The sequence below is a fragment of the Primulina huaijiensis genome, chromosome 12 (assembly GCF_012295235.1).
Source record: "Primulina huaijiensis isolate GDHJ02 chromosome 12, ASM1229523v2, whole genome shotgun sequence".
Taxonomy (NCBI): Eukaryota; Viridiplantae; Streptophyta; class Magnoliopsida; order Lamiales; family Gesneriaceae; genus Primulina; species Primulina huaijiensis.
This window is the reverse complement of record NC_133317.1, coordinates 3,598,904-3,612,522: the sequence shown is the minus strand read 5'-3', so window position 1 is coordinate 3,612,522 and position 13,619 is coordinate 3,598,904. Positions and strand designations below refer to the sequence as shown.

The 13,619-nt window shown below is 37.6% G+C and overlaps 3 protein-coding genes across 3 annotated transcripts; all 3 read right to left on the bottom strand.

Moving 5' to 3' along the window:
* Positions 1 to 320: 320 nt before the first annotated feature.
* LOC140989639 (heat shock factor protein HSF8-like) lies at positions 321 to 3,746 on the bottom strand. Its single transcript, XM_073458942.1, has 2 exons — positions 3,281 to 3,746; positions 321 to 1,796 (listed from the first exon to the last, which is right to left on the bottom strand). The coding sequence occupies exons 1-2, from the start codon at positions 3,557 to 3,559 to the stop codon at positions 537 to 539; spliced, it is 1,539 nt and encodes a 512-aa protein (XP_073315043.1). The 5' UTR covers positions 3,560 to 3,746; the 3' UTR covers positions 321 to 536.
* Positions 3,747 to 5,080: 1,334 nt separating this feature from the next.
* LOC140989222 (subtilisin-like protease SBT2.5) lies at positions 5,081 to 8,887 on the bottom strand. The gene is made up of 9 exons (XM_073458368.1): positions 8,693 to 8,887; positions 7,933 to 8,083; positions 7,473 to 7,864; positions 7,264 to 7,359; positions 7,091 to 7,160; positions 6,720 to 7,002; positions 6,319 to 6,647; positions 5,981 to 6,248; positions 5,081 to 5,840 (listed from the first exon to the last, which is right to left on the bottom strand). Exons 1-9 carry the CDS (start codon positions 8,803 to 8,805, stop codon positions 5,152 to 5,154), a joined length of 2,391 nt encoding a protein of 796 aa, XP_073314469.1. The 5' UTR covers positions 8,806 to 8,887; the 3' UTR covers positions 5,081 to 5,151.
* A 620-nt stretch (positions 8,888 to 9,507) lies between these two features.
* On the bottom strand, positions 9,508 to 12,049 carry LOC140989826 (transcription factor MYC2-like). Its single transcript, XM_073459265.1, has one exon. It carries the CDS (start codon positions 11,703 to 11,705, stop codon positions 9,798 to 9,800), a length of 1,908 nt encoding a protein of 635 aa, XP_073315366.1. The 5' UTR covers positions 11,706 to 12,049; the 3' UTR covers positions 9,508 to 9,797.
* Positions 12,050 to 13,619: the final 1,570 nt, after the last annotated feature.

Sequence of the window (13,619 nt, the reverse complement as noted above, 5' to 3'; positions counted from 1 at the left end):
ATACATAAGAAACCATAATAAAAGAAAAAGGTAAGTGTTAAAAATGCCTAATTACTATTCTCCCCCCACCCCCACAAAACACAGGCTAATAAATTTGATTGAGAAATTAGAATCTGCCCATCCAAATACAATATTAAACTAATTCAACATTTTTCGTCACTCATCTTTAATTTCAAGAAGTTTCTTTAATCAATTCGATATATTTCAAATCCTTAATTTTTTGAAGTCATTTCAAATATTCTTCCAAATCCATTTATCAAGCGACGACCCTTTGATCCAAATATAATCTATGTCCAACGAGGGATGTCGATCCCATCGAAAATCCTCATATCCACGTGATCAAACGGACGAGAATCACACAACGTATGACCATCTAGCAGAGACTGCACTCGTGAATACGGCCAAAAAGATGTACAAGTACTCTTTTAATACCCGAGGTAAGTTCCATGCTTGAGTGCGACAAAACTATATTATCATCTTTCGGAATAACCCACAAGGTAAGAAAGAGAGACACATAATTTAACTTATACACCGTTTCAAAGTTTCTTGGCATTTGATGAGAGATTCCCCATCCGCTCGGTTAGCAGTTCCATGCGTTGAGATTTATCCCACCCATTTTCCTTTGGCTTTGTTTCACCTGCCTCGAGAAGTTTATCAGTTAAATTGGAGTCGGTCTCGGTCTCCGATGGAAATGGACTCTGAAGAAATGTTTCCCAAAAAGGATCACCAACTCCAGGAAGTTCATCATCATCCCATTCAACTTGAGGATCAGGAGAAAGTCCACCTATGTCAATCAGGTCTTCGCCACTTGGTGCGAATAACGTAGCATCCATAAAAGTAATGTTCTCTGTTTCTGTTCCCACGATATCACCATTGTTCTCTGGCATAATCTGAGAGAGGTCCCCGAGGGTATCACCAACAGATGGAAGGGTAATAGGAGGCACTTGTGCTGCTATCTGAGGACTTGCACTGAAATATTGCTCAGACATAATTTCAGCAGGACCGCCGGCATCTGATTGAACATCGGCTTTCAGTGCAGAATCAAAAGCTGTAATTGGTATGCCTGACGGTATGAATGGCAGACCTGAAATAGGAGGTACCTCTTGAAGAGTCACTCCCGAAACATGATGGTTTACAGAATTGCCAGAGTCCGGTGTACTGGACGGGGATGAACTGTTATCCATGAAGAAACTATCAGAATCATTACCGACATTTTCTAACCTAGTAGAATCTAGTTTTACAATCTGTCTTAGCATTGCTTTTGCTGCCTCGTTTATCAAAGGTTGATACTTAATGATCTGACCATCGGAAGCATTGCTAACAGAATTATAATCCGAAACATCATCCTGCTTTAGTCTCCTTTTTTTGTTGCCTTCTGTTATACGTCTGTTGCCGTCAGTTTGCTGGTGCATAAACTGAGCAAGGAAACCTGGACTGTTCACAGCTTTTGCTAGGAAAGACATCATCTGTTGTTGACGTTGTTCCATACCCTGAAGACGCTGAACCATTGTTTTTAACTGCCCATCAGTGGTTTGCTGCTGTTGCCTCAACCTTACAAGCTCCTGCATTAGCACATTCTTATCCCTTTTAAGCCTTTCAACTTCCTCTTCGAGCCCAAATTTCCCAACCTCAACACATGCTCCAACAGGCGAACTCTGTCCAACTGGTGGTTGCTGCTGATGAGGCTGCAAATGTGCAGGCTTCCTTCGACTGATGCTTTTAAGAAGATGCTTTTGTCCTCTTAAGAAACCCTCATTTGCAAACTCCCATCGGTCTGGATCAACCTTTCTAAAACCCTGCTCGTCCAAAAGTTCCCATACAGGAATTACTTAGAATTTTTTTTTAAAAATACTATTGCCGCTCAATTGCTAACATGCAGAATAGAAGAATACGCAGAGAGAATAATCAAACAGATCTCATGCCAAAAGCCAAGGCTGTCTAGAACATAAACAGCATGGCAGTCAACAGGACCCAATTTGGGAACTAAGGCTACAAAAAATGGCCATTGAATTGCGAGATAACAACATTCCTTATAGGTTTCGAAAAAATGACAACACAAAAGGAAGATAGTAACAGCAAAAGAGAATATATCCCAATTAGCAGGCATCAAATCCACAGTATAACAAAGAGAACAGGCACAGACCATATTAAGCACTACGAACCATGATCTCCTAGCACAAGTCTCTCATGATACAATATAAGCCAAAAGTTAACAGAGATTGAATGGGTTTTATGTCCTTAAATAATATTGATTTCATTTTATTTATTATGGAAGATATAATTTACAATTCAATCCGATCAAGTATGAGGAGCTCAATGAGAAAGAATTAGAAACCATATAGTTTTAAAGCCCAAAAGTAGTAATATATTTAGGTGCAAAAAATTTCAGGACAAAATCGCAATCACAATCAATAATTATGATAAGAGGGAAAATGGGGAAGAGATATCATCACAGAGACAATGATATGCACGCTTAAAGTGAGAAATGTAATTGTCCAGCCAGTTAACATGGCCTTAGAGCCAAAAAAATCTCAGCTAGCAAATACATAAGCAGCATGAAATATGACCAAACCACAACTAGATATATGGAGCATTTTATGCACAATAGTATGCATTTAAAGGAAGGAATAATGACAAAACGATGATGTCAGATCTAACTCCCAAGAGTTTCAATGGATGGCAGTTACGTTCTTACTTATACATTACTTCAAATATAGAATCTAATAAATTGATCAATCAAACCACTGTCATATTTATAGCTCAACATCTTCACTCTTACAGGACATCATCCTTCCCAGTTCTTTATCTTAATGGTAACTCTTCATGCAAGAACCCATTATTTGGTGGTAACAGCAAGTGCATATCGGCACCTGACCCCACTCTTCACAAATTTCACTGTACAGTTAATTGCTTTTTAGATTCTTTCAGAATCACATAATCAACAGAAGGACACTCCATATGCTAAATTATGTCATCAAAATTGTTATCTGTTGCCGACAGTTAAGTCATCACGCACCAAAATAATCAAATCCATTAATATTAACAAATTTTGCACTTGATAAAATAATTATCACAAGACCACGATAGTTATTCTCAGAGCTATCCAACAGCTAAATTATCAGACACACAACAAACAATAGCATTCACACACAAAATGATTCAAGTAACGAGACGCACACAACCAAGTCTAACTTAATTCAACCAAAAAACACCCCAATAGACAAATAAACTCTAATACATAAATAAAAAAGTACAGGGCCGACTGCCGAAGATAACTTACATATGTATTAAGCTGGCGAACAAAACTAGAGAAATTATTGTGTTTGAAGTACTTAGGAAGTAAGTCCCTGGCAAACAAGGAAGAGTCCCAAACAACAAAACTATTATTCGAAGCGCTCCACGACACGATCGTATCTGTGCTAGGGTCATCCACCACGTCATATGTTTTTGCCAGGAACGGCGGAGGAACATTCGCTGAATGCATCGGCGCCGGGGCCGGAAGCCCCCCGCCGCCCACCTTCCCGGCGCTGGAAGACAAATTAGAAGCTGGCGCCTCCATCTAGCAAAAAGGTCATATGTCGATTGACAGATACATAATTTATAGACGAGATTTTGAAGAGATGCAGAGCTAGTACTGAGAATTTTGGGAGAAAAAACCCTAGATTTTGTTTGGGGTTGTGGGTGCGTTGCGTTGTGTGGTAGAGGTGAAAGAGATCAAATGATATGCCGTTCCTAATTACACCGTGGGAGAAAGAGGAAGCGTCGTGGGCAGTTAGATAAAATGACGATGCTACCCCAAATCGTTATAATTTTTTTTCTTCTTCTTTTCTATGTAATCATTGTGCCGAATTACTTTTTATTTTTTACATGCTTGAGTTTCTACTTTCATATGTCTTTCCATTATAACATTTTCTCGCAAGTCACATGAGATACATAGTCACCACTGTAGGGATGGAGCGACGGAATTTCTGAGAATTTAAGAGAAAGTCACGTCGAGATGAGTTGTTTATAATTACGATAAGTGTCAAATGAAAGTAAATGATATATGCAATTGAGGCATTCTACCATATTGGTAGACTTGAACCATGTTATTATATTATGTGATCAATTCGATCAGTGTAAGATATAAAAAAAAATACGATTGCAAAGAAATCAAACTTATTGGACTAAAACTGATTTGATAACATACAATAGCGTCAACTTCTTATGTTTCCATGGATACTCGATCAAATTAGGTACTGATAAGTCTGGTAAATTCAACAATTCTCAACTAACATTCAACATTTGATGGTTGTGTGATTTAAGTTCAGATGTATTTTAGCTCACAAATTCCTTGTTATTGTATGGTCAAATGTTTGCTCTTTGATTAGATTAATGACGAGTCTTTAAATTCCTTCATTACGGAATAAAACTTTTATTTTTAAAAAAAATTAATTTATTAATATTGATTACGGTTGAAGCGTCGTATCTATTGTTGTTGAACTTAGATATTATTAATTGCATACCACCTACAAAAACCTATCAATTATAATTGTTGTGTATTATAATCCTTTTAACCCATAGTAACTATTGGATATTAGGGTAGCTATATGTAAGTTAGGGTTCATTTTTTCCCTTGATACTTTGGGTAGATATTGTTTATGAATCACGAGTCACAAATCGAGAGAGAAAAAAAGACATAATTATTCGATAGTCGGAGCTATCAAAATGAAGTTTTATTCTTATGACTCTAATAGAATCAGGAACGTAGCCAAGATTTTGATAATAAAAAAAAGAGTAGGTCTCTTGTGAGACGTTCTCACGAATCTTTATCTGTGAGACGGGTCAACCCTACTGATATTCACAATAAAAAGCAATACTCTTCGCATAAAAAGTAATAATTTTTCATGGATGACCCAAATAAGAGATCCGTCTCACAAAATATGACATGTGAGACCGTCGCACACAAGTTTTTGCCTAAAAAAATAGACGGATTAAGATATACATATTATGTTAATTTTTAGTCTCTTACCATATTATTCAAAATATTTTTTCTTTTTAGTCTTTGAATAATAATAACAATAATTGTTTTCTTTCAAATCCTACTATGAAACTGAAAGGTGAATACAAGCAAAACTAGCCTATTTTCATGAAATAGAAGCAACGGAGACATCAATGTTTCAGTACACTACTGACAAAAACAGTAATAGGAACTCGAACAATATGCTTCTGATCTCCTTCAAACACCATCTCACCGAATGTATAAGAATTCGTCCTCTGAGTCGCTCCCAGTACGAGTATAATGTGTCTCGAGGCGTTAGCACTTATAGTAAATACGCTTGGTGTCACCGAGACATTGACACCAATCGGCTCTCTAACGACGACCCTATACTTCTCATCAGCATCACCAACATTAGTCACCCTTCGTATCACTTTCCTTGACCCAACCAAGTTAGAAACTGTCACACTAGCCATGTTCAAATCCGAGCCCCATTCTTTTCCTGGGATCGGGCATCCTACCCCGATGGCTCGTCTTATGGACATGTCATCCACGCCTGGAACAGCACACAGGAACTGGATGTAATGCTTGAATCTAGCGTCGAATATGAGCCCTGGATCGATGGCTCTTGAAGGATCGATAGAACCTGATCCAAAGTCGAATGGGGTGGCTGTGGATAGCTTGTTTCTACCTTGGGCTAGAATAGGTGAACCAGATTTATCGGCGACTCGGGCTGTGGTCAGCATGGCTGAAGTGATGGCTGCAGGACTCCAACGCCGGTGTTTTTGCTTTATAAGTGCGGCGATTCCAGCAATGTGTGGAGTTGCCATGCTTGTCCCAGACAACAGGGAAAAGGATTGCCCTGGAATGTGATCCCGAATATAAGTTTCACCCTAAAAACATAGTTAATTGCCTGTATTCCCCTATTTCCTCTCATTACATTTCTAATACAGGAATATGGGGACCGCATAATACTTGCTTTCATTTTTTTTTCCTTTTTACCTCTTAAAGGTTCATCTCCTTCACTATCATAACTCCAAGCAGCCCAAATTGATGAGCCAGGAGCCATTATGTTAGGCTTCAGCACATCAGCAGTTTCTAGAAGTGCATTGTTAACATCTGGTCCCCTCGATGAATACGAGGCTACAACTGGAGCTGGTCCAACGAAAGTCGCCCGTCTCCCATCCAAAATCCTCGCTGTTCCCCTGAATCCTATGGCTTTTCCACTTCTGGTCCTCACTGTATTCGAGTTGTAATATTCCCACACAGCCTGCACCAAAAGATACACACTTCATGTTGTGTTCCAAATAATTATTTACAGATGAAAATTGTTACTTTACCGACGAAGATTCCCTATTGTTTAGAATGATTCCTGGGACTGGTAAAGTTACTGTAGCACCCTTAATCTGTTCGGAACCAACATCGGGATCCATGGTTAGTATGAAACCAGCAGCTCCAATTCTCTGTATGGTGTCTGAAACTGTGGCTATACTTGCTTCCTCGGATTCAAAGTCGAATGTGTATGAGCAGATTATTATCTTCCCACGAACTGAGGTCCGTATGAATGGATCCGGACTCTGGCAGTTTTCCACCTGTCCCGCAGCTATGTTCATTTGACTAACGTCTGCAGCAGCTGCCAGAGGAAAGAATACTCCTCCGACCGTTGGAGCTGGGACATTGACATGTCAAATTATGAGTAAAACAGCGTTGTGGGGACAAGGAATCGTGTATTATTTCTTACGTGCAAGTCCGGTTCCAGTTAAGGTTTGGCCATTTCCTAAGATGAGGGAGTTGTTGTACTTCCGGTCGGTTATAGAGGCTGCAACAGTGACGATCCACGGACTAAAAGAAAGGATCGAACTTAGGGAAGGCCCACCATTTCCGGCAGCTTGTACAACCAGTACACCAGCTTTGGTGGCAAAAAGAAGCTCGATTTCTAGAACATTTAGGAACGCAGAAGGCCCAGAAGGCACGCTAGTTGGCCCTATAGAGAGGCTGAGGATATCAACTCCATCTTCTACAGCCTTCAGCAGAGAGAAGAAATTGATGAACCTAGGATATGAGATTAATGCGAGTTATTGAGTGAAATGACACAAGTTCTATGTTTATGACCTGATCGACCGCAGCCACAACGTCGGACATGTAACCTCCAAAGGGATAAAGAGCTTTATACACAGCAATCCTGCATCAAAACCAGAGTGAGGACTCATCATGATCACACGTAATTTATACTGCTCGGAGAATAGATTGCATAGCCAAAGATCTAAAAAAATGCGATTTATCACCTAGCTCCTGGTGCCATGCCGCTTGCATACCCATAGTTGAAGTTGTTGGCTATCACTGGAATATGGTTGTTTCCGGCTGCTGTGGAGGCCGTGTGGCTGTAAAAATTAGCGGCCTTAAAACGAGTCTTTTAACTCTAAAAATTCACAATAACAAATATTGAGATAACGACTTATTACTGTGTGTGCGCTTTTGATTGTATGTGACTAACCTTCCATGCCCATCAGCATCAAAAGGCGACGCAAAGTCGAGTGAGGAGTTAAATTCTCCTGCAGCAATAGCGGCTCTTGCAAAGTGCTGTGCGCCAACAATCTTCCCATTACACGCTGATGCTGGGAAACGCTCTCCAATCTCACATTTTCCTTTAAACTTGCTGCTTGTGGTCACCGTTGTTTGGGCCGTGAAACTCGGATGAAAAGGGTTGATTCCTGTGTCGATGAGGCCAATCACGACTCCATCGCCTGCAACATTAGATCCACCTAACTCCAGCCACGCACCTTTCGTAATTCCAAGAAAATCAGGTGTATGAGTAGTGAGCTTCTTCATTTTAGCATCCTTGTGGATCGATCGAACTTTCTCTGCATCTCTTAACATAGGAAGTGCCTAAAAACAGTTTGGACTCTTTTAGTAACTTGGGCGATGTCTTATTTATTATCCTATACTAAATTTACCTTCTTGTCTGTAACATGAATTGCGAAGCCATTTAGCAAATGAGTATAGCTATACAACTTGACGTATGAGGCTTCTTCCAAGGTTGATTTTAGGAATGCATCATGTTTCCTGGTCATTCTCTCTTTGTACAACGAAATATCTTCTCTGTTCCTGCACAAAAAGCTGCTTGATGAGGAAAAAAGCTCCTAACTGGAAAAATAATTCTTCAGAGTACGTAAAATGTTTGATCTTAGTGACTAACAGACCCTAAAATTTCTGGATCATGAGCGAATCTAAAACCCGAAAAACTCTCACTCTCTTATTTCTTTTTTTACCGCAAACACAAATTTTAACCCGGATTCATCCAAAACTACAAATAAATCTAAATAAAAAATTCTTGCAGTCATCATAAATTATATGTAATAATATTAACAGGCTGTGCATACAAAATTAATTCAGATTAATTTCTGGAAAGCAAGAGCATCCCAACTTACTGCATAAGATATGAGTAGCAACAAACATATATAAAAAATTATCCAAAAAACAAACATATACAAAATATTTTTATAAACAAAGACAATTTTTGATGATATTAATTACTATATGGATGTTTTGACCAATATGACAAAGAAAATAAAAAATATTTACTCAGAGAAAAAAAGGAAGATAAAACTAACACAGCATAACATTTGGAATTGATGCTAAAAAAAACATTCGGAATTATAAAGTTTCATTAAAAAAATAATTATTAATAATAATATTTAGCCAAAAAAGAAAAACCTTGATGACATCATGATAAGGGGGTCATCTTCCATCAGAACCATGTACACATTGGCTTCTATTGAGAAGAGATTTACAAATGCAGTAAGAAGAAAAACGAAAATAGTTTTCATGGACTACAATCACAGCAAAAAAAAAACTAAAGATGGATCGACTACAGTGATAAGACAAACGCCACAAAGTTGAGATGTGTACTAAACGAAGGAGCTGCTCTCATATAAATCAACACTCTGCCAAGAATGGGCACAAGCTGTGCATTTCAAAACCACCTCAATGCATACATTTGACACATTCGTATATGTGATTAGTTGGCGTCGATATATGTAGCACCTATTGTGTTTGTATATGTACATTTGTACGAATGAATTTAACTCGTAAAATAAATTGATTTGTACGTATGAATTTAACTTGTAAAATAAATTGAAGAAAAAATATATATAGTATCTTTTAAATGGTATATATGAAATGCCTTGATTAACGTACAATCGGTTTCTGAATATTAAGTTTTTTTTTTAAAAAAAAGAAATAGCTTAACTATAATAAATTTTTTATTTTCATCATTCTTTTTTTGAAGATTTATTTTCGTCATTTTTGGATGCATGACCTAGAGTTGGTCAGTTAGGAAATAAAGAGGAAAACATGTCTCAGCTCATCCAAAGAGTCAATCGATTAATAATTGGAACATAATTTTACTCAAAATAATAATAAAAATAAATAATAAATAATAAATAATAAATAATAAATAATATTTGGAACAAAAGTCGCATTCAGGTACTGTGGGGCATAAATGATACAAAAAATCGCGTAGTACAAAATTCATTTGTCTTTTATAATTTATATCACATAAACAGGCGTCCCCTAAATTATATACAACACAGCGATTGGACAGTAACCAGTGGAAAAGCTTAGCTACACATCTTTTTTTTTTCTTTCTTTTTGATACAAACTGTGGGATAGGGATTAAAACTATTGAGACAAAGGCTCTTGGTTTAAAAACAAGAACTCGGGTAGCTTCGACAATGGTACTAAAACTATACAAAGCTTTCACCGCGTTCCATTGATCAAAGAATAGGTTTCTCTCGAATTCCATTTAATCCAAATTCTATCAACTTGCAGCGATTTTAGCTATCAAAGCTTTCTTGAGCTGATCTTGCGTGTAAAAGGGACCTTCCATCCTCACCGTTGCTTGTTGAATCATTAAATCTTTTACCAAGGAGACACTAGCATGATGAACATCTAGGTCTAACTCTTTAAGCGCCATCATTAATCTTGCCGCCGGATGATTCTTTTTACTACCTTGAATGCGTACCATCGCATCCCAACCAATTATCTTAACTTCTACATCCATGTCGATGGTTGTGTTCACCCCATTATTCGAAATCTTCTGTTCACATTTTGGTGTAGGTGTAGCCGATCCTTTAGCGGCTAATTCCCTTTTCACCGACTCAAGTTGACTCCTCAAATCATCCTTTTCTGACTCAACACCTTGAAGCATCGACTTCAAGTCATTGATATAAGAAATAGCATCGCCGAGAAGTGAAGCCTTGTCCATTTTTGACACGTTCGGTACTACAGCTCTGAGGGCATAAAACTTTTGATTCAATTTCTCCCTCCTCTGCCTCTCCGCTTCCACGTGATTCAGAGGCTCTTCCCGGCCATTTGCAGGCTTCCTTCCCCGTTTTCTCGGCTTTTTCTCGAGATCGACAGTTTTACAACTATCAGCCTCCTTCACCAAGGATACTTCAAGATCAGAATGTTCTGACTCAACCCCACCACCATTTTCAATCTTCACCACACCGGATGAGTGCAAAATTGCACCCGAAGTAAATGAAAGCACACCTTCCTCATTACTACCCCTCGAAGCTGGGGACTTATTCTTGTTCTTACTACTGGTTTTATTGTTCTCTTCTTGAACTCCAAACAAATTCTCATTCCTACTACAAATGCTCTTCTTAGCACTCTCCCCAAAACTGAGTATCTCCCCATTCGTCATGTTTCTACTTCCATTAAACCCGGATTCCGAAAAGTTCAATTCTTTAGCAAGAAACCCCTGTGTTTGTTGCTGTGGATTTTCAGTTACGGTACCGGAACTTGGTTTTTCATGAGCAAAACCAATTTGCTTGCTATTATTATCATTGAACGAATCCTTTATATCTACCGCAGACGAAGTAGGGTCGATCAACCAAAGGGCTGATGGATCATTCTCGGCCAAGGCCCAAGAGCCAGATCCTGAGCCCGAAACCATTTCCCCTCCATTGAAATTGAACAAAAATCTGACCTTGTTCATGAGATCTGAACTCTGAAAAATCAGTTCACCGGAGCCAAGCTCAACAACGCCCGTTGCCAGTGGAATGCAAACGATGGTTTGAAGCCCGAAGCTCTGTGCCTGTCGGACCCGCTCACAGTTAGAAACGGCAAGCCTCTCCGCGCCAATCACCCAGACCGGGTTCGAGCTGTAAAAGGCTTGGCCCGGAAGCCCGGACCCGTCGACAAAGCATTGAGTCATAGAAATCAGGAAAAACCATTCAGTATCAGTAACCTCTTCATCCACGGTGTTATCTGCCAAATCCTGTGATCCCGAGACCAGAGAATTCAGCTCCCTGAGAACCCTCTTCCGGCGCTCCTGCTCCAAAGGTGACGACGCCGTTTTGCGCTTCATCTTGTTCCCTTCGTTCTTGTAATACCCGTCCCCCCAACCCAAAACAGATGAGCCACCATATTCAACAACGGAAGACTGCCAGAATATGGCATAAGTCCAGCTCTCGTGGGAGCCTTCAATCAAGGTCAGGAGACGCTGCTGCAGCGTTTCCTGGTTGAAAAACTGCGTGACGGACGTGGGTTTGGATTGGTCCATAGACAGGAGAGGATTTGAAGAAGGAGGTGCATAGGTGGCAGGCCAAAAGGAAGACAAATCAGAAGTCGAAGACATGATCCCATCCATCGCCGAGGTATCACCGCCACCTCCCACCGATGCAGAATTTGCGAATGTATTAGTATTAGCCCAAAGACTCATCTCCGTTAATCTTGAAAAGTGTTGGCAGGCAATAATCAATCACTCCATGAATCGAATGATTGCAGAACCCATACTTTAAACGAAGAAAAACAGTCGAATTCACCACCCAGAGTAGAAAAGGGTCGGCTTCTCTTCCAGTTGCCTGAGAAAAAATGGAGAGTGGTAGGGAAAGTAGGGGCGGAGGAGACGAGAAAAAGAAGACACACAATACGTATTCTGTATGTGTGAAATTTAGGGGACTTAATTTGGAGTGAATGTGAAGTGAATTTAAGCAAGTGGCCAAATATTGAGACTGCAGATAGGAAGAGCGTGGGAGTCCACAAAAGGAAAGGGAAATGTACGGCGGTTTCGACGAACACGACGCCGATTCCATCGGAACGACTACTCAAATCCGCTGCGCAATTTATTCACTAGTTTTTTTTTATTATTATTATATACTGCATATTATATATTAATTAATTTCATTTTATTATATTTAAATACATATTATTAATGTCCATCCAACCTTATTAAATTATTAATTACACCGATTTATCTTATACAAATCTTATTTAATCCTTCATGTTATCAATTGTATTACCATATCCATTTAAACTATTTTTTCAATATTAATATTTAAATGTTCTGAAAATTTTAACAAGGTGACGGAAATTGTGTTTAATAATCTCAACTATATTAACTTAAATAAATATTAAATCTAGATATTTAGCTAATTTCATAATTTTTATTGTCCATTAGTTTCGATTTAAATGGATGGTCTAATTCAACTATTAATTATCGATATTCACTTAATTATCTCAATATTAATAAGAAAAACTAAATATTTAATATAAATAATGATTCGAGGGTCTTTACAACTGAAATAAATAAAATATTAATATGTCGAATGGTGTGAGCAGAAAATAAATAATAATGCATTTATAATTATTTATTACTATAATTATTTATTACAGTTACCAGTAGATATTATTAATATAAAATATAACATAGATAATGTAGATCGAACATTTATATGTATAAATGACTTTTTCGGCTTCTGTTATTATACATAAATAAATCTTCCGAAATAATTCTCAAACTAGAAGAAAATCCTAAGTATAATAATTATTTTGGAAGTGTTTTAATTAATATGCTATTTACTTCAATGATTCTCTTTGAATGTTCAAATTAACGAGCTTACTAATCCAAAGGATTTACCAATTAAAAGGCAAATCACCATCGTTTCCTATATATAGTATTCAAATATGGATCTTAAGTGTACAAACTTCTTTACGCAAGTTCATTGCTAAATATCTCAACGAGTAAATACGAGTTCATGAATCTAATAATCTCTTCAATAATTAAATTCGAAATCGAATCGAATAAGTCATATCTATTTATAAGAACTTACAAATTCTTTTGTTTCAAACTTTTTATACAAGTGATGATTTGGAGTATTACATTAACAGCAATTAATTAGACTGAATGAATCGTTTCTTGATTTTTCTTATTCTCAATTAATAATAAAATAACAAGAGATCTCATTTTATATTAAATAAATGTATTCGTTTTAAGGAAAGTCCATGTATCGTACAAAGCCTAGGAGTTGTCGAACTTACCAAACAGAACATATCTGGACAACGTGGTCTTAAATAATTCGGTAGTTGGACTATTAGGCTATGTTTGGTGTATAGGATAGGATAAATAATTGGATTGATAACAAAACTCAAGGTAAGGATATGTAATATATTGTGATAAAATATGTTTTGTTTGGTAAGATTTTAATGAGTATGATAAATTTTATATTTTTTGTTGTTGAGACAAAAATACCCCTAAAATAGCATTGATGACAATTTAGTATATAAAATGATATTTGTAGTTTTCTATATTAATTCTAGTGTTAATTCACCTTCACAAACCAAAGATATATATATA

What these genes read in the sequence shown, in the direction of transcription:
- LOC140989639 (XM_073458942.1), bottom strand. Translation starts at nt 3,559, where the DNA reads ATGGAGGCGCCAGCTTCTAATTTGTCTTCCAGCGCCGGGAAGGTGGGC. An exon ending in TTCGCCAGCTTAATACATAT is followed by an intron (nt 1,797 to 3,280) that starts GTAAGTTATCTT and finishes TTGGACGAGCAG; the next exon opens with GGTTTTAGAAAGGTTGATCC.
- LOC140989222 (XM_073458368.1), bottom strand. Translation starts at nt 8,805, where the DNA reads ATGAAAACTATTTTCGTTTTTCTTCTTACTGCATTTGTAAATCTCTTC. An exon ending in ACAATAGGGAATCTTCGTCG is followed by an intron (nt 6,249 to 6,318) that starts GTAAAGTAACAA and finishes CTTTTGGTGCAG; the next exon opens with GCTGTGTGGGAATATTACAA. An exon ending in AGGAGATGAACCTTTAAGAG is followed by an intron (nt 5,841 to 5,980) that starts GTAAAAAGGAAA and finishes ATCACATTCCAG; the next exon opens with GGCAATCCTTTTCCCTGTTG.
- LOC140989826 (XM_073459265.1), bottom strand. Translation starts at nt 11,705, where the DNA reads ATGAGTCTTTGGGCTAATACTAATACATTCGCAAATTCTGCATCGGTG.